General features: G+C 38.3%; 1 protein-coding gene across 1 annotated transcript; it reads left to right on the forward strand.

Annotated features, from left to right (window-relative positions):
* Nucleotides 1-257: 257 nt before the first annotated feature.
* On the forward strand, nucleotides 258-21,987 carry LOC133606852 (uncharacterized). The gene is made up of 3 exons (XM_061961232.1): nucleotides 258-474; nucleotides 11,039-11,679; nucleotides 20,706-21,987. The coding sequence occupies exons 2-3, from the start codon at nucleotides 11,076-11,078 to the stop codon at nucleotides 21,857-21,859; spliced, it is 1,758 nt and encodes a 585-aa protein (XP_061817216.1). The 5' UTR covers nucleotides 258-474; nucleotides 11,039-11,075; the 3' UTR covers nucleotides 21,860-21,987.
* Nucleotides 21,988-22,379: the final 392 nt, after the last annotated feature.

Genomic DNA, 22,379 nt, shown 5'->3' on the forward strand with positions numbered 1-22,379 from the left:
AATATATGCGTATGTATTAATACCACATTGATATATATATATATATATATATATAAGTTGATGTGAGATCATTCTACATTTCGGTCCACACTTCATATTAAATGGTGAAGGTAATACACACCACAAGGTGGCGCTATTAAACCAGAGAAGAAGAAGAAGGCGAATGTGCATGCCAGCACGTGACGTCATCTAAACCAGTAGTAAAAAAAAAAAAAAAATGAAGGAAGTGACGTAGTCTACGCATGCGCATGCGTAGACCGAGATAGTCTTCCGGTACCGATGGCGTAACAACTTTACTCTCGTTAAATACGCGAAGGGAAATACTGCTTAACTTCCCTTTTTTACAAGCACAGCGGCACACATGTTATCTACTTGCTTTTTATAATTCATCAGGGAACGTAATTAAAGAGCTTTCCAAGCTTCCTGACTAAAATAAGTAAAGTTTGAGTACATTCTGTGTCCAAGGGCCAGATGGTAAGTGATTTTTTGAAACGTCTATGTTGTTTAGTCTATTAACTAGCTGTTTTTTCAGTCTGTACACTGTGAAAAACACGTGTATTCCATTCATATAAAATACACAATAAGTTTTTAAACTGTCACATCGGCTCAAGGATACAACTCAACATAATAATACAACTCAAATTTAAAAAAAATGACGGCATAGCGTAGTTTGCAGCACATAGCCGCTACCGGAAGTGTGTATGATTTGTGTATAACTCAACTTTGTTAGTTTTGCAACATTTTGCACTTCTGCAACTCACAAGTGATCATTTTAAATTCCAAACAAAAACTTGGCAATTTTTTTTCACTCCTGCATTTAAGCGAGAACTTTGGTCAGATATCAGCAATCAATGCAGACATAACAACATAAATGATAAATAAATAAATATAACATGATATTAATGCAGGGGTGTCAAACTCGTTTTTTAATTGAGATAATTTTTCCAATTTGCTTATGCATTTTATTATTAAAAATATTTTTTCACGTACACTGTAAAAAGAATAATAAAAACAAATCTGTATATTTCAGATTTAAATTCTGGTCACCATTTAAAAAAAAATAAAAAAAAATTATATCACAGCAGGGCTGGGCAATATGGACAAAAAAGTATATATCGATTAGTGTTGTCCCGATACCGGTACCAAAATGATTTCGATAGTTTTCGGTACTTTTCTAAATAAAGGGGACCACAAAAAAATCGCATTATTGCCTTTATTTTAACAAAAAAAATCTTAGGGTACATTAAAGATATGTTTCTTATTGCAAGTTTGTCCTTAAAATACTGAACATACAAGAGAACTTGTCTTTTAGTAGTAAGCAAGCAAACAAAGGCTCCTAATTAGTCTGCTGACGTGTGCAGTAACATATTGTCATTTATCATTCTATTATTTTGTCAACATTATTAAGGACAAGTGGTAGCAAATGTATTATTAATCTACTTGTTCATTTACTGTTAATATCTGCTTATTTTCTCTTTTAACATGTTCTATCTACACTTCTGATAACATGTAATAATCACTTATTCTTCTGTTGTTTGATACTTTACATTAGTTTTGGATGATACCACAAATTTGGCTTTCAATCCAATACCAAGTAGTTACAGGATTATACACTGGTCATATTCAGGGACATATTTCCTGAGTTTATAAACATAATATTTTTTTTAAACGAAAGAAGATGTTTTGATGCCAAAAAATATCGACGTAATCATAGTAGTATCGACTAGATACGCTATTTTACTTGGTATCATTACAGTGGATGTCAGGTGTAGATCCACCAATGGCGTTTGTTTACATTTTGATGCCGGTGAGCTATTGTATCCTCCTACGGTGTGTAGTGAAACATTTTTAGCTATTCCTCGTCTTGCAGGGATGATACTTGTAAGAAACTTACTTTATTACCTCCATATTCTTCAGGACAACCTAAAATTATCGGCCCGGAGGTTAGACCTTGGGCGCCAGTTGGGTGTTCCAACAGGACAATGACCCCAAACACACGTCAAAAGTGGTAAAGGAATGGCTAAATCAGGCTAGAATTAAGGTTTTAGAATGGCCTTCCCAAAAGTCCTGACTTAAACTTGTGGACAATGCTGAAGAAACAAGTCCATGTCAGAAAACCTATCTTGGAGTTCCTCACACCTTATCTTATTTAGTTTTTATTTTATATATGTTGACTGCATTAACCCTGGCAATGGACCCTGTGTGTATATGTTATTGTTATGCTTAGCATTCATGACTGCCTGCTGTTGCACTGATCAGCCTAGTGGTGGCTCACATCCATCACACACAGCTATTTTAAAGCAATGTTAAAAGGATAAAGCCATTGTTTACAAATTTTGGTAAATAAATAACCAGAAAATGTATATTTTGTTGTTTTCTTACTGTACCGAAAATGAACCGAACCGTGACCTCTAAACCGAGGTACGTACCAAACCGAAATTTTTGTGTATCGTTACACCCTTACATAAACCCAAACACTTTTTAAAGGAGATTATTGTAAATTGTTTTGACACACTTTTAAAGGAGATTATTGTAAATTGTTTTAACGCGTGTCATTGCTTAGCATTGCAGCTAACGGGAGCAATCCATTCTGCATTTAAACCACTTTAAAAATGTATCAAAAAAATACAAACAATACTTCATTTGCGTTACCTGTATAATAACCAAGCTGATTGTTATTGTAAGAGCGAACACCGAGGAACTTTTTGTCTAGCTTAGGAACACATCGTTTTGCGACGGCATGCTACGGTGGATCGAATGTTCCAGCTGGCCAGGGACATTTTTGTCAGTTTAGTTTGATTTAGCACCCCATTTATGTTGTCGTAACTTGGCTCCAAGTTTCTTATTTGCAGCATCAAGACACGCCAACCTTATTCTCTCCGCTTCAGTCGGCTCCAACGTTTTAGTCTCTCTCTGAGCTTGCTAAGCTACTATAACCAGTAGTTCATCCTCCGTATACTCAGGTTCAAAAAGATAAGGTTGTGAATCTTAATTTGTCCAAAAATGGTCGTCTCGTTGTCTGTGACCAAGTCTGCAATGATTACTACACACTCGCGTTTGTTCCCGGATGTTGGTACACACATTTGTTGCCGTAAGTCAGAAGTGCTTTGCTATGGGAACGGAAAAAAATGCGGAAAGAAAATCTGGTAATGCATAAAATGACCAAAATACAGTAAATATTGAACATGTTGTTATGAAGGTGTCTGTTACTACATTATATATATACTTGCAGTGTGTATATAAAACATTACATATTGTTATGAAGGTGTCAATTACTACATTATATATACATATATTTGCAGTATGTATATTGTACATATTGTTATGAAGGTGTCTGTTACTATATTATATATATATATATATATATATATATATATATACTTGCAGTGTGTATATAAAACATTACATATTGTTATGAAGGTGTCTGTTACTACATTATATATATACTTGCAGTGTGTATATAAAACATTACATTTTGTTATGAAGCTGTCTGTTACTACATTATAAGTATACTTGCAGTGTGTATATAAAACAAATTACATATTGTTATGATGGTGTCTGTTACTACATTATATATATACTTGCAGTGCGTATATTGTACATATTACATATTGTTATGATGGTTTATGTTACTACATTTGTATATACTTTCAGTGTGTTATTGTACATATTACATATTGTTATGAAGGTTTCTTACTACATTATATATATACTTGCCGTGTGTATATTGTACATATAACATATTGTTATGAAGATGTCTGTTATTACATTTTATGTAAATACTTGCAGTACCGTATTTTCCGCACCATAAGGCGCCCTGGGTTATACGCCGCGCCTTCAATGAACGGCATATTTCAAAACTTTGTCCACCCATAAGCCGCCCCGTGTTGTAAGCCGCATCTAACTGCGCTAAAGGAATGTCAAAAAAACAGTCATGGAATCGTATATCAACATGGACGGAGCTGCTGAAAAAAGCCACCCGGCCTCTTCGCGTAAACTTAAACTTACCTTAACCACTCGCTCATCTTTTCTTCATCCATCCCTTCGAGTTAGCTTTTATGATGACGCCGGCTGGAAAGGTCTCTTTTGGCAAGGTCTTCCTTTTGAATATCACCATGGGTGGAAGTTTCTGGCCATTAGCATGGCAAGCTAGAACCACAGTGAAGGATGACTTCTCATTCCCTGTGGTGCGAATATTCACCGTACGTGCTCCCGTTGTATCCACAGTGCGGTTCACAGGAATATCAGTTGCTGTGAAATAGTAATCCGTGTGCGGATGGAGAGATTGCGTCTTTTCATGAACCGGATCCCTGTCACTTGGTAGGAGCCATTTTGTGGTCTTTACAGATGTAAACACACAAAGGAAATGAAACGTACGGTATATCCGCGCGCTTTTTCTTCTTCTACGCGGGCGGGTGGTTGCTTGCAGTAGAAGAAGAAGCGCTTCCTGTTCTATGGGGGCGGGTGCTTACCTTGGCGGTTGCTTGCGTAGAAGAAGAAGCGCTTCCTGTTCTACCGGGAAAAAAGATGGCGGCTGTTTACCGAAGTTGCGAGACCGAAACTTTATGAAAATGAATCTTAATATTTATCCATATATAAAGCGCACCGGGTTATAAGGCGCACTGTCAGCTTTTGAGAAAATTTGTGGTTTTTAGGTGCGCCTTATAGTGCGGAAAATACGGTATGTATATTGTACATATAACATATTGTTATGAAGGTGTCTGTTATTACATTTTATATATACTTGCAGTATTTATATTGTACATATTACATATTGTTATGAAGGTGTCTGTTACTAAATCATATATATACCCACAGTGTGTATATTGTACATATTACATATTGTTATGAAGGTGTCTGTTACTACATTATATATACTTGCAGTGTGTATATGAAACATTACATTTTGTTATGAAGGTGTCTGTTACTACATTATAAGTATACTTGCAGTGTGTATATAAAACATTACATTTTGTTATGAAGGTGTCTGTTACTACATTATAAGTATACTTGCAGTGTGTATATAAAACAAATTACATATTATGATGGTGTCTGTTACTACATTATATATATACTTGCAGTGTGTATGTTGTACATATTACATATTGTTATGATGGTTTATGTTACTACATTTGTATATACTTTCAGTGTGTTATTGTACATATTACATATTGTTATGAAGGTTTCTTACTACATTATATATATACTTGCCGTGTGTATATTGTACATATAACATATTGTTATGAAGGTGTCTGTTACTACATTTTATATATATACTTGCAGGATGTATATTGTACATATAACATATTGTTATGAATGTGTCTGTTATTACATTATATACCGGTATATACTTGCAGTATGTATATTGTACATATTACATATTGTTATGAAGGTGTCTGTTACTAAATCATATATATACCCACAGTGTGTATATTGTACATATTACATATTGTTATGAAGGTGTCTGTTACTACATTATATATACTTGCAGTGTGTATATAAAACATTACATTTTGTTATGAAGGTGTCTGTTACTACATTATAAGTATACTTGCAGTGTGTATATAAAACATTGCATTTTGTTATGAAGGTGTCTGTTACTACATTATAAGTATAATTGCAGTGTGTATATAAAACATTACATATTATGATGGTGTCTGTTACTACATTATATATATATATACACTTGCAGTGTGTATGTTGTACATGTTACATATTGTTATGATGGTTTATGTTACTACATTTGTATATACTTTCAGTGTGTTATTGTACATATTACATATTGTTATGAAGGTTTCTTACTACATTATATATATACTTGCCGTGTGTATATTGTACATATAACATATTGTTATGAAGTTGTCTGTTATTACATTTTATATATATACTTGCAGTATGTATATTGTACATATAACATATTGTTATGAAGGTGTCTGTTATTACATTATATATATACTTGCAGTATGTATATTGTACATATTACATATTGTTATGAAGGTGTCTGTTACTAAATCATATATACTTGCAGTGTGTATATAAAACATTACATTTTGTTATGAAGGTGTCTGTTACTACATAAGTATACTTGCAGTGTGTATTTAAAACATTACATTTTGTTATGAAGGTGTCTGTTACTACATTATAAGTATACTTGCAGTGTGTATATAAAACAAATTACATATTGTTATGATGGTGTCTGTTACTACATTATATATATATTTGCAGTGTGTATATTGTACATATTACATATTGTTATGATGGTTTATGTTACTACATTTGTATATACTTTCAGTGTGTTATTGTACATATTACATATTGTTATGAAAGTTTCTTACTACATTATATATATACTTGCCGTGTGTATATTGTACATATAACATATTGTTATGAAGGTGTCTGTTATTACATTTTATATATATACTTGCAGTATGTATATTGTACATATAACATATTGTTATGAAGGTGTCTGTTATTACATTATATATATATATATATATATATATATATACTTGCAGTATTTATATTGTACATATTACATATTGTTATAAAGGTGTCTGTTACTAAATCATATATATACCCGCAGTGTGTATATTGTACATATTACATATTGTTATGAAGGTTTCTTACTACATTATATATATACTTGCAGTGTGTATATTGTACATATAACATATTGTTATGAAGGTGTCTGTTATTACATTTTATATATATACTTGCAGTATGTATATTGTACATATAGCATATTGTTATGAAGGTGTCTGTTATTACATTATATATATATATATATATATATATATATATATATATATATATATATATATATATATATATATATATATATATATATATATACTTGCAGTATTTATATTGTACATATTACATATTGTTATGAAGGTGTCTGTTACGAAATCATATATATACCCGCAGTGTGTATATTGTACATATTACATATTGTTATGAAGGTGTCTGTTACTACATTATATATACTTGCAGTGTGTATATAAAACATTACATTTTGTTATGAAGGTGTCTGTTACTACATTATAAGTATACTTGCAGTGTGTATATAAAACATTACATTTTGTTATGAAGGTGTCTGTTACTACATTATAAGTATACTTGCAGTGTGTATATAAAACAAATTACATATTATGATGGTGTCTGTTACTACATTATATATATACTTGCAGTGTGTATGTTGTACATATTACATATTGTTATGATGGTTTATGTTACTACATTTGTATATACTTTCAGTGTGTTATTGTACATATTACATATTGTTATGAAGGTTTCTTACTACATTATATATATACTTGCCGTGTGTATATTGTACATATAACATATTGTTATGAAGGTGTCTGTTATTACATTATATATATACTTGCAGTATGTATATTGTACATATAACATATTGTTATGAATGTGTCTGTTATTACATTATATATATACTTGCAGTATGTATATTGTACATATTACATATTGTTATGAAGGTGTCTATTACTAAATCATATATATATACCCACAGTGTGTATATTGTACATATTACATATTGTTATGAAGGTGTCTGTTACTACATTATATATACTTGCAGTGTGTATATAAAACATTACATTTTGTTATGAAGGTGTCTGTTACTACATTATAAGTATACTTGCAGTGTGTATATAAAACATTACATTTTGTTATGAAGGTGTCCGTTACTACATTATAAGTATACTTGCAGTGTGTATATAAAACAAATTACATATTATGATGGTTTCTGTTACTACATTATATATATACTTGCAGTGTGTATATTGTACATATTACATATTGTTATGATGGTTTATGTTACTACATTTGTATATACTTTCAGTGTGTTATTGTACATATTACATATTGTTATGAAGGTTTCTTACTACATTATATATATACTTGCCGTGTGTATATTGTACATATAACATATTGTTATGAAGGTGTCTGTTATTACATTATATATATACTTGCAGTATGTATATTGTACATGTAACATATTGTTATGAAGGTGTCTGTTATTACATTATATATATACTTGCAGTATGTATATTGTACATATTACATATTGTTATGAAGGTGTCTGTTACTAAATCATATATATACCCGCAGTGTGTATATTTTACATATTACATATTGTTATGAAGGTGTCTGTTACTATATTATATATACTTGCAGTGTGTATATAAAACATTACATTTTGTTATGAAGGTGTCTGTTACTACATTAAAAGTATACTTGCAGTGTGTATATAAAACATTACATTTTGTTATAAAGGTGTCTGTTACTACATTATAAGTATACTTGCAGTGTGTATATAAAACAAATTATATATTATGATGGTGTCTGTTACTACATTATATATATACTTGCAGTGTGTATGTTGTACATATTACATATTGTTATGATGGTTTATGTTACTACATTTGTATATACTTTCAGTGTGTTATTGTACATATTACATATTGTTATGAAGGTTTCTTACTACATTATATATATATACTTGCCGTGTGTATATTGTACATATAACATATTGTTATGAAGGTGTCTGTTATTACATTTTATATATATACTTGCAGTATGTATATTGTACATATAACATATTGTTATGAAGGTGTCTGTTATTACATTATATATATACTTGCAGTATGTATATTGTACATATTACATATTGTTATGAAGGTGTCTGTTACTAAATCATATATATACCCACAGTGTGTATATTGTACATATTACATATTGTTATGAAGGTGTCTGTTACTACATTATATATACTTGCAGTGTGTATATAAAACATTACATATTGTTATGAATGTGTCTGTTACTACATTATAAGTATACTTGCAGTGTGTATATAAAACATTACATTTTGTTATGAAGGTGTCCGTTACTACATTATAAGTATACTTGCAGTGTGTATATAAAACAAATTACATATTATGATGGTTTCTGTTACTACATTATATATATACTTGCAGTGTGTATATTGTACATATTACATATTGTTATGATGGTTTATGTTACTACATTTGTATATACTTTCAGTGTGTTATTGTACATATTACATATTGTTATGAAGGTTTCTTACTACATTATATATATACTTGCCGTGTGTATATTGTACATATAACATATTGTTATGAAGGTGTCTGTTATTACATTATATATATACTTGCAGTATGTATATTGTACATATAACATATTGTTATGAAGGTGTCTGTTATTACATTATATATATACTTGCAGTATGTATATTGTACATATTACATATTGTTATGAAGGTGTCTGTTACTAAATCATATATATACCCGCAGTGTGTATATTTTACATATTACATATTGTTATGAAGGTGTCTGTTACTATATTATATATACTTGCAGTGTGTATATAAAACATTACATTTTGTTATGAAGGTGTCTGTTACTACATTAAAAGTATACTTGCAGTGTGTATATAAAACATTACATTTTGTTATGAAGGTGTCTGTTTCTACATTATAAGTATACTTGCAGTGTGTATATAAAACAAATTACATATTATGATGGTGTCTGTTACTACATTATATATATACTTGCAGTGTGTATGTTGTACATATTACATATTGTTATGATGGTTTATGTTACTACATTTGTATATACTTTCAGTGTGTTATTGTACATATTACATATTGTTATGAAGGTTTCTTACTACATTATATATATATACTTGCCGTGTGTATATTGTACATATAACATATTGTTATGAAGGTGTCTGTTATTACATTTTATATATATACTCGCAGTATGTATATTGTACATATAACATATTGTTATGAAGGTGTCTGTTATTACATTATATATATACTTGCAGTATGTATATTGTACATATTACATATTGTTATGAAGGTGTCTGTTACTAAATCATATATATACCCACAGTGTGTATATTGTACATATTACATATTGTTATGAAGGTGTCTGTTACTACATTATATATACTTGCAGTGTGTATATAAAACATTACATATTGTTATGAATGTGTCTGTTACTACATTATAAGTATACTTGCAGTGTGTATATAAAACATTACATTTTGTTATGAAAGGTGTCTGTTACTACATTATAAGTATACTTGCAGTGTGTATATAAAACAAATTACATATTATGATGGTGTCTGTTACTACATTATATATATACTTGCAGTGTGTATGTTGTACATATTACATATTGTTATGATGGTTTATGTTACTACATTTGTATATACTTTCAGTGTGTTATTGTACATATTACATATTGTTATGAAGGTTTCTTACTACATTATATGTATACTTGCCGTGTGTATATTGTACATATAACATATTGTTATGAAGGTGTCTGTTATTACATTATATATATACTTGCAGTATGTATATTGTACATATTACATATTGTTATGAAGGTGTCTGTTACTAAATCATATATATACCAGCAGTGTGTATATTGTGCATATTACATATTGTTATGAAGGTGTCTGTTACTACAATATATATGTACCTGCAGTGTGTATATAAAACATTACATATTGTTATGAAGGTGTCTGTTACTACATTATATATGTACACTTGCAGTGTGTATATTGTACATATTACATATCGTTATGAAGGTGTCTGTTACTACATTATATATATATATACTTAAAGTGTGGATATAAAATGTTGATAGTGGGTTTTGAAATTGTTTTTAGAGGTCTTTGAAGGCTACAATAGTGAGTCCCTTTAGCCGCATCTTTCAAGGGTTTTCTTTAAATCAATTTTGAAAACCTAAAAAACAGATGTGTGTTCTTGTCTTTCATAATGATTGTGAACAATAGGTAAACTTCCAAAAAAAAGGTGCAGTTTCCCTTTAAGGATGATCTTGTTTGTCATAAAAACTGAAAAACCTGACAGTGCGTTTACTTTTGATATACACTTCTGTGTGGTTCATCCAAAAAGGAAACTATCGCATCCACTATGGTTTGTTACAACACACTTCAGCTAATTTTCTTTCTCTCCCCCGTTTTTTTACAGAATTAACTGAAGTCGTACAGAAGACTCCTTTCTAGCAATGCGTGCTGGATTTTTAGGCACTAAAGAAAAGGCCTGTCCTGCATTCCAACAATCGACTGCCGTTGCTCCGCTCTCCTCACCTCGGAACAGTCATGTTACAAGTGATTCAGCGGGTCACTCGGAGGACGAATTACTCAACACCGCGGAAGCAAATCAGTCTGAGCGACACTGTGAAGGCAGTCATCTAGCCAACCTTCAACAGGAGCAGACTGCAAGCCAAGCAAACACAGCAATTCCACTGGTCCAGAGATCTCACCGACGACCAGTGACATCAGAGACGGTCAATGAAAATTGCAAACCACTTTTAGATTCTCCCATTTCATCAAAGAAGACAAATGCCAACTACCACCCAACGCAGCAGCCATTGCATATTTCACCAAGGGCTTTGGATTGTGGACAAATGAGAGCTCAAAATCTCAACTGTGCCCCTTCAACTGTTGGTGGGAAACAGATTAGTTCTCCCCCATTAAAATGTGGACATTCGCCAAGACGAGGACAAAAGCCACCAACAGATGAACAAATACAATCCGTGATTGAAGAAAGGCTTGCATACTTTATGACTCTAAACAACAGTGATCATGGATCCGCAGCCACTCCCAAAGGTACAACAGTCACACAACAAATATAAAGTTAAAGTACCAATGATTGTCACACACACTAGGTGTGGCGAAATTATTCTCTGCATTTGACCCATCACCCTTGATCACCCCCTGGAAGGTGAGGGGAGTAGTAGGCAGCAGCGGTGGCCGTGCCCGGGAATCATTTTTGGTGATTTAACCCCCAATTCCAACCCTTGATGCTGAGTGCCAAGCAGGGAGGTAATGGGTCCCATTTTTATAGTCTTTGGTATGACTCGGCCGGGGTTTGATCTCAGGGCGGACACTCTTATAGCCAACATTCATCTGGATTGTAAACACTTTCAACAATTGTGTAGCGGGTGCAGGACATATAAGTGAAGTGAATTATATTTATATAGCGCTTTTCTCGAGTGACTCAAAGCGCTTTACATAGTGAAACCCTTTATCTAAGTTAGATTTTTAACCACTGTGGGTGACACTGGTAGCAAGCGGATGAAGTGTCTTGCCCAAGGACACAACAGCTGTGACGAGGATGGCAGAAGCAGGGATCGAACCTAGAACCTAGCCGCTCTACCAACCGAGCAACACTGCCCCAAAATAGCATGCAATAATTTGAATACCGTATTTTCCGGATCATAGGTCTATTCAGGTGTACTGGAGAGGAGGCTACGCCGGATAGTCAAACCTCGGATCCGGGAGGAACAGTGTGGTTTTCGTCCTGGTCGTGGAACGGTAGACCAGCTCTATACTCCTTGAGGGTGGATGGGAGTTTGCCCAACCAGTCTACATGTGCTTTGTGGACTTGGAGAAGGCATTCGACTGTGTCCCCCGGGAAGTCCTGTGGGGAGTGCTCAGAGAGTATGGGGTATCAAACTGTCTGATTGTGGCGGTCCGCTCCCTGTATGATCAGTGTCAGAGCTTGGTCCGCATTGCCGGCAGTAAGTCGGACACGTTTCCAGTGAGGGTTGGACTCTGCCAAGGCTGACCTTTGTCACCGATTCTGTTCATAACTTTTATGGACATAATTTGTAGGCGCAGTCAGGGTGTTGAGGGGATCCGGTTTGGTGGCTGCAGGATTAGGTCTCTGCTATTTGCAGATGATGTGATCCTGATGGCTTCAACTGGCCAGGATCTTCAGCTCTCACTGGATCGGTTCGCAGCCGAGTGTGAGGCGACTGGGATGAGAATCAGCACCTCCAAGTCCGAGTCCATGGTTCTTGCCCGGGAAAGGGTGGCGTGCCATCTCCAGGTTGGGGAGGAGATCTTGCCCCAAGTGGAGGAGTTCAAGTACCTAGGAGTCTTGTTCACGAGTGAGGGAAGAGTGGATCGTGAGATCAACAGGCGGATCGATGCGGCATCTTCAGTAATGCGGACGCTGTATCAATCCGTTGTGGTGAAGAAGGAGCTGAGCCGGAAGGCAAAGCTCTCAATTTACCGGTCGATCTACGTTTTCATCCTCACCTATGGTCATGAGCTTTGGGTTATGACCGAAAGGACAAGATCACGGATACAAGCAGCCGAAATGAGTTTCCTCCGCCGGGTGGCGGGGCTCTCCCTTAGAGATAGGGTGAGAAGCTCTGTCATCCGGGAGGAACTCAGAGTAAAGCTGCTGCTCCTCCACATTGAGAGGAGCCAGATGAGGTGTTTCGGGCATCTGCTCAGGATGCCACCCGAACACCTGCACGTCCGACCGGCAGGAGGCCACTGGGAAGACCCAGGACACGTTGGGAAGACTCGATCCCCGGGAGGAGCTGGACGAAGTGGCTGGGTAGAGGGAAGTCGGGGTTTCTCTGCTTAGGCTGCTGCCCCCGCGACCCGACCTCGGATAAGCGGAAGAAAATGGATGGATGGATGGATGGATGCATTAAAAGAGTCATGTTGTAATTATTCTTTTCTAAATGTAAAACACTTCCTTGTGGTCTACATAACATGTAATGGGTTTTTTTTGGTCAAAATGTTGCATAGATGATGTTTTACAGATCATCTTCAAGCCGCTTTCTGACAGTCGCCTCGGGATGCACCGTTTTGTGGGCGGTCTTATTTACGTGGCTCACCTTCGACAGTGTCTTCTCCCAGTCATATTTGGTGTAGCGTGCAAGGAGGGGAGTGGAAGAAGTGTCAAAAGATGGAGCTAACTCTTTTAATGACATTCGGACTTTATTTAAGTCAATAACGGAGCAGCATCTCCTCATCCGGAAACAACAACAACGCCGGAAATGTGCCCCGTGAAAAACCGTCGGACAGAAACTCTCTAATGACTAAAGTTCCTTGGGTGGATAATGTAAACTCACTACACCGGTATGTTTTAGCGCTTTCAGGTTGAGTCTACTGACAGATATAAGTAAGAACTTTACACTACTTTATATTAGAAATGGCAACAGCGGAGGATGAATGTCCCATACCACTAAGATAGAGGGAAAAAAAGAAGCTTATCGACTACGGGGTCGGCACGGACGACAAAGGCTCGCGCGCTCTCTCTCTTATGTTTGACTGCCATCTACTGTTCACACTTATCATTACACCATGTACCAAATAAAATTGCTTCGAGGTCGGTGGGCAAAACCAGAATTATTCCGTACATTACAAATACGGTCGTTCTTTTTTCATCCATCTAACGGTTGCAGTTTCACACATACTGTATAAAGATAAAAGCTCTAATGGAAACTCGGGCTGCATGATTAATCAAATCAAATGATGTTTAAAAAGGATATGTTCCTCTCCATCAGTTTCCTATTCTATCATGTCTCGTGCCTCAGTGCTATACCGTAGGATCCTTCTTTCTACGAGAGCCGAGACATATGGCGCTCCCCACACACACACACACACACACACACTTTGTGTGTTTCCCATTTGTATATTCATTTGTTGCCTCAAACTAAATTTGTCCCATCACAAATGCAAATTTGGCTCTACAGGTTCCCCTTCATAAACAAATGATATCGAAACTGGTGGTATGCAGTATAACTCTGCTTCAAAACACATATCACAGTATAAAGGCCACGGTACGATATTGTGGTATATCTCCAAAAAAAAGGCTGAAAAATGTTAGAGAATTTTGAAAGTATTTGCAATAATATATGGCAAACAAGGTACAGATCGTAAACACCCCTAAACAACTTTACATAGTGCACTATTTACATCTACAGTTACTCTTCCTCATACAATGATATTTGCATCCTTTAGATCAGACCTGGGCAAATATTTTGCCTCGGGATTTTTAGGAACACTAATACAAAACCTCACATTAATGTCTGATTGAATGCTAAAAACGTTATGACAGACGGCCTTAAAGGCCTACTGAAATGCGATTTTCTTATTTAAACGGGGATAGCAGGTCCATTCTATGTGTCATACTTGATCATTTCGCGATATTGCCATATTTTTGCTGAAAGGATTAAGTAGAGAACATCGACGATAAAGTTTGCAACTTTTGGTCGCTGATAAAAAAGCCTTGCCTGTACCGGAAGTAGCAGACGAGTAGCGTGACGTCACAGGTTGTGGAGCTCCTCACATCTGCACATTGTTTACAATCATGGCCTCCAGCAGCGAGAGCGATTCGGACCGAGAAAGCGACAATTTCCCCATTAATTTGAGCGAGAATGAAAGATTTGTGAATGAGGAAAGTGAGAGTGAAGGACTAGAGGGCAGTGGGAGCGATTCAGATAGGGAAGATGCTGTGAGAGGCGGGTGGGACCTGATATTCAGCTGGGAATGACTAAAACAGTAAATAAACACAAGACATATATATACTCTATTAGCCACAACACAACCAGGCTTATATTTAATATGCCACTAATTAATCCCGCATAACAAACACCTCCCCCCTCCCGTCCATACAACCCGCCAATACAACTCAAACACCTGCACAACACACTCAATCCCACAGCCCAAAGTACCGTTCACCTCCCCAAAGTTCTTACAGCACATATATTTCCCCAAAAGTTACGTACGTGACATGCACATAGCGGCACGCACGTACGGGCAAGCGATCAAATGTTTGGAAGCCGCAGCTGCATGCGTACTCACGGTACCGCGTCTGCGTATCCAACTCAAAGTCCTCCTGGTAAGAGTCTCTGTTGTCCCAGTTCTCCACAGGCCAATGGTAAAGCTTGACTGTCATCTTTCGGGAATGTAAACAATGAAACACCGGCTGTGTTATCCGGCACAACAGTCAGGGGGTGCATTCTACGGCGGGGGTTCGTTATCCAGCACAACACCTGCCGCAATACACCGCTTCCCACCTACAGCTTTCTTTGCTGTCTCCATTGTTCATTGAACAAATTGCAAAAGATTCACCAACACAGATGTCCAGAATACTGTGGAATTTTGCGATGAAAACAGACGACTTAATAGCTGGCCACCATGCTGTCCCAAAATGTCCTCTACAATCCGTGACGTCACGCGCAGACGTCATCATACCGAGACGTTTTCAGCAGGATATTTCACGCAAAATTTAAAATTGCACTTTAGTAAGCTAACCCGGCCGTATTGGCATGTGTTGCAATGTTAAGATTTCATCATTGATACATAAACTATCAGACTGCGTGGTCGGTAGTAGTGGGTTTCAGTAGGCCTTTAAAACAATTTCTTTTTACTGAATGACACACCCAGAATGTACATGTAAATAAAGACTGTGATTTACAATATTAACTATGAACGATAAAACACTGAATATTGACAACATATGAACGTGACACCCCCTCTCCGTCGAGGTATTTTACAATCAAGCAAAACGCAACAAACACAGCGAAATATGAACGCAAAGGGTAAAAAAAACCCCACCTACGATCTGATACATCACTAAACTTTGTTGTAAAAATCTGCTTCCGCGTCTGTCCCTGACACCCGCATTTCAGGCCGGCCGCTCTGGAAACACTCTGTGGAAACGCTCCCCACCCACACTGCTTGGTGCCTCGTCTGAGCTGCTGTGACTTAGGTTACCATAGTAACTAATTAGATTACCATAGTAACTAGTATATCATGCAAAAGTGCAGATTCCAACCATTGAAATACTTCGTATTAGAGATGTCCGATAATATCGGCAGGCGGATGTTATCGGCCGATAAATGCTTTAAAATGTAATATCGGAAATTTTCAGTTTCAAAAAGTAAAATTAATGACTTTTTAAAACGCCGCTGTACGAAGCGGTATATATCACAGTCAGCAGCCCCTCCCCTCTCCCCTCTCCCACACACAACACAGGAGTTGACGACTGCAGCATGAGAGGTTTACTAGCGACACTTGATGACCTCATCAAACTGTTGGAGCGCAGCATAACAACAACAAGAGTGTGTTGTTGCCGGTGCTGTAGCCGTGGCTAACAAGCCACGTCTATGATTTGGGATTATTTTAAAGTGTGGTCTGGCAATTTGCAATGACTGCAAAAATGTGGTTATGCGAGGAGGAACCAAGACGTCTTCCTTTAAGGGGTAGCGGGGGGTGTATATTGTAGCGTTCTGGAAGAGTTAGTGCTGCAAGGGGTTCTGGGTATTTGTTCTGTTGTGTTTATGTTGTGTTACGGTGCGGATGTTCTCCCGAAATGTGTTTGTCATTCTTGTTTGGTGTGGGTTCACAGTGTAGCGCATATTTGTAACAGTGTTAAAGTTGTTTATACGGCCACCCTCAGTGTGAACTGTATGGCTGTTGACCAATAATCCCTTGCATTCACTTGTGTGTGTGAAAAGCCATAGATATTATGTGACTTGGCCGGCATGCAAAAGCAGTGCCATTAAGGTTTATTGGCGCTCTGTAGTTCTCCCTATGTCCGTGTACACAGCGGCGTTTTAAAAAGTCATAAATTTTACTTTTTGAAACCGATACCGATAATTTCCAATATTACATTTTAAAGCATTTATCGGCCGATAATATCGGCAGTCCGATATTATCGGACATCCCAAGTTGTAGTGGGTATCAGGATTATCTCAGGGAGAGCATGTCCAAAATTCCAAGCTGCTGTTTTGAGGCATGTTAAAAAAAATAATGCACTTTGTGACTTCAATAATAAATATGGCAGTGCCATGTTGGTATTTTTTTTCCATAACTTGAGTTGATTTATTTTGGAAAACCTTGTTACATTGTTTAATGCATCCAGCAGGGCATCACAACAAAATTAGACTGTATATATCGGTATTGGTTGATATCGGAATCGGTAATCAAGAGTTGGACAATATCGGAATATCGAATATCGGCAAAAAAGCCATTACTGGACAGCTCTACTTCACATAGTTCAAGACTTACGGTCATTTGAAAACATCACTGCACATCATAATGGCAGCTACAGTTTCCATCTTAAAGATCTAAATTAATTATTTGGGAATGTCCGGCGGGCCAGATTGAAAAGCTTAACGGGCCGCATGTGGCCCCCGGGCCTTAATTTGCTTAGGTCTGGTCTATAGGAACTGCTTGGGGTCATTTTGACTCCACTTATGGAAGATAATTCCTTAATAATAAAGAAAAAATAAATACAAATGCAAACGGCCTCATGTCACAAACATGTGTCATGAGGAATACTTGGAATATGAAGATATTACAACTCTTTGTTTTAAAGATTTTGAACCCAGTTATTGCGAAAATGCATTGATTTGAATTGGGGTCATTTTTGCCTTGACACAAAACCTTTTGGGTGTGACGTTACACTTGCCTTAGCTGCACCGATACATAAATACGACATAGCTACAAGGAAGCCGCTCGTCTTTAACCCTTGTGTGGTGTTCGGGTCTGTGGGACCCGTTTTAATTTTTTATTAAAAGAAAAATGATACAATTAATTAAGTTTTCCAAACTGAGACTCACTGAATTTGGCTCATTTTCTGTGAAGAACATATATTAGAATACATATTTAATGACCACACACACAGACACTTCTATTACATATAAGATGTCTGGGTCCACTGGACCCGGGGCTAATAGAAGTGTGGAAATTGATGTTCTGTGTATCACACACACCCACCCACACAAGGCCTAGACAGGAGGAGGACAGAGTGTAGTGTACACAGAACATCAGAGGGTAAAATGTGCGAGAAAATGAGAGCAGACAGTGTTCAAATACTGAACAGATGTTTATTGGGATAAGGTAAACATCTGTTCAGTATTTTAACATAAAAGTGTTTGATTGTGAGGCATTAAAAGCCACAAAATGCAACGGGTCCATCAGACCCACAAACGCTGGCTGAGTAACAACAATATGAACGTTGCACAGAAAATTTCTCTGCCAGTTTCCGCATCCCACAGGGATTCTTCTTTTGTGTTTCTGCACCTGCGGTTCCCACACAAGGTTGCAACATTGTTTGTCAACACTGTCAGCTCTCATTTTCTCGCACATTTGACCTTCTGATGTTCTGTGTACCTACTAGAGATGCGCGGTTTGCGGACACAACCGCGGATTATCCGCGGGTCGGGCGGTTGAAATAAAAATAAAAAAGATTTTAAATAGATTCAGGCGGGTGGCAGTTAAACCAATTCGGAAATATATATACATAGTTAAATGTTGTTACCCACATACGAAAAACAAGCAGGCACCTGCAGCATATGCCACAACAGAAGAAGAAAAGAAAAAAGAGATGGACACTTTTACGGAGCGGAGAAGGGACGCCTCGCCGGGGTCCGGGATTGAGGCCCATTCCCCCGAGAGGGCCCCACCGGGGGCCGTAGCTGAGGTGATCCGCGAGAAGGGCCCGACGCACGTCCAGGGTCACCACCGCGCCTACCGCACCGACACCCCGCCTCGTCCGCCTTCGCCGCGGCCGGCGTCACGCGCAGCAGGTAAGCAGCTTACCTGCCCGCCACCCCCGTGGCCGGGGGCTCGTAACAGGGGTCACTCCGCGCGCCCCGCCCGCGCAGCTTACCTGCCCGCCACCCCCGTTGCCGGGGGCGCGTAACAGGGGTCACTCCGCGCGCAGTGCGCTCACGAAAGGGGTGGGGCTCACCCTGGTGAGCCGAGTGGGCCACTTTTGGTAAGTAGAACTGGCGCTGCGGGATGAACCGAACGCCGGGTTAAGGCGCCCGATGCCGACGCTCATCAGACCCCAGAAAAGGTGTTGGTTGATATAGACAGCAGGACGGTGGCCATGGAAGTCGGAACCCGCTAAGGAGTGTGTAACAACCCACCTGCCGAATCAACTAGCCCTGAGCGTCGGGCCGATACCCGGCCGTCGCCGGCAGCGAGAGCCGCGAGGGCTAGGCCGCGACGAGTAGGATGGCCGCCGCGGTGCGCGCTGAAGCCTCGGGCGCGAGCCCAGGTGGAGCCGCCGCGGGTGCGAGGGACATCGCACCTCCACGCGCTTGGAGGTGCGCTCAGCGCGGCTCCCAGATGATTGCGCACTGGTGTGCGTCTGGGCCGTGACAGCGTGGCACGCATTGAATGTCTCTGCTGCATTGGATCAGTCTCCTTTCTTTAACAGGCAAAAGCTTTATAACCTCACTAATGCCTTGCATCGTCTATATTAGATATATAACAACGGGCGGGTGCGGTTTTGATTAAATGTTAGTTCGGGTGGATGCGGATGGTTGACGACTTTTGTGATGCGGTTGCGGATGAAATAATTGCCTATCCGCGCATCTCTAGTACCTACACTCTGTCCTCCTGTCGAGGCCTGCTGTGTGTGTGGGTGGGTGTGTGTGGTACACAGAACATCAATTTCCACACTTACATTAGCCCCGGGTCCAGTGGACCCAGACATCTTATATGTAATAGAAATGTGTGTGTGATGTTTATTGGGATAAGGTAAACATCTGTTCAGTATTTTAACATAAAAGTGTTTGATTGTGAGGCATTAAAAGCCACAAAATGTAGTAAGTGGAGTAACAACAATATGAACATTACACAAGGGTTAAACCCAGCGTGGACCAGCTGAAGGAGCTTAGTGGAGTTTCCTAACTGGAAGAAAGCAAGAATGATTTGGAAAGGAGGGGTTGGTTCCCCCGGCAGAGTTCGACCCGTCTTTCATCCTGACCGACGTGACATTGAAGCGTCCGTAGTTACAAGCGCCCAAAACACTATCCCAGAGTCAGAAAAAGATACGATGGATAACAACTGTCCCTTTATGCCCACAGAATGTCAGGAAGTGATGATGGAAGTCACCGCGACCTCCACCAAGCATCAAGAGCAGCCGATTGTGACAAAGCGCCGCCCTTGTTTCAAGGTCAGCAATGGCTCACTACGAAATCAAAATAAGTCGTTTGGCTCCAATATGAGCAGTAAACAAGAACGTTGCCAGGATGCTCATGCCAGGCCAGTCAAATTTGCAGAAAGTAAGAGTGAAAGGACATCCACTGTACAAAGTATAAAGGAAGCACAATACGAAGACATTTCCGATGATGACGGAGAAAGGATCAAAGTATGTTGCAAAACGCCCCAGTACGAAGACATTAGTGACGATGAAACATTTGAGATGCCATCACCGACTGAATCCAGAATGTCACCAACACAAAGTGACACCGACCCACAGCAGGGCCAGACTGATGCTTATTGTGTTATTCCTCTACACCTTTTGTCCCTGAAATATGAAGCCCCAAAAGACCAGCGTGATGTTGATGAAGGTGCAACAAAAGAGACTAGGGAGCAAGGTCAACCAGCGCCGGCTTCGATACCATCACCAGTCCCCTCGCCTTCTGGTTTAAAGGTCTACGACTCGTCAGAAACGTACCAACAGGTCAACGCGATGCAATTTGCCGAGCATTTCGCAGTGCTTGAGGACGAAATGGATGAGAAGAAAGAAACCTTTCAGAAGGAGGGTCTTTCATCCGCTGATCTTGACAGCAGTGAAACTGAAGACAGTTGCGATTACTCCACTGGATCGGAGCCCAACTATATGACCGTGTCGAAGCATCTGCTGAATAGATCAGCACCGTCGTGTTCTGAGGATGTCCATTCTGAGCACAAAACTAAGGTGGAACATCGGCAAACATCTGCGGGTTTTAAGGAGCATAAACACAAAGCCAACAAACTAACTGACAACGTGATAACAAATAAGATCCTTATCGTCGATTCATCAGATGATGAAAATGATGTGCAACTGATTGACACCACAGATTCTCTGCATGTCCAAATCAGTACCAGCAGATCCATCACACCAGGAGGTGGTATCAGCCTGGACTGTAATGGGAGAAAACATCCCAGGAACAAAAGATTCTCCTCTGGGTCACTGGACATCACGGACGACATTTTGGTTCCACAGAAAAAAGCATCAATTGAAAACAACCTGTGACAGTACATGACTTGTGTGTGTACACAAGTCACATGAACAGTTTTGCGTAGATTAGTCGCAATATATTCAACTTGCAGGCAGTATTTTTCTTGATAAATGTGTCTTGAACAATAAAAGTCATTCCAAAATGTTCCTCTCTAAGTCAGTGTTTAACCATGGGTCCAAGCTTCGGACCGTTGTTGGGCTGTGAGTGTCCCCTACAGGTCTGCCAGAAATATTTTTCACAGCTTTGGTCCATATGGTCTACAGTGGTACTGAGTTGAAATACACTTCCCCACCACCTATGGCAGTGATCCGTTAGTCTGTTAACCATACTTGCCAACCCTCCCGGATTTTCCGGGAGACTCCCGAAATTCAGCCCCTCTCCCGAAAACCTCCCGGGACAAATTTTCTCCCAAAAATCTTCTGAAATTCAGGCGGACTCAGGTCCTCCACAATATAAAAAAGCATACCTGCCCATTCACGTTATAACTATAGAATGATGGAGGGCGAGTTCTTGGTTTCTTATGTGGGTTTATTG

The sequence above is a fragment of the Nerophis lumbriciformis genome, linkage group LG05 (assembly GCF_033978685.3).
Source record: "Nerophis lumbriciformis linkage group LG05, RoL_Nlum_v2.1, whole genome shotgun sequence".
Taxonomy (NCBI): Eukaryota; Metazoa; Chordata; class Actinopteri; order Syngnathiformes; family Syngnathidae; genus Nerophis; species Nerophis lumbriciformis.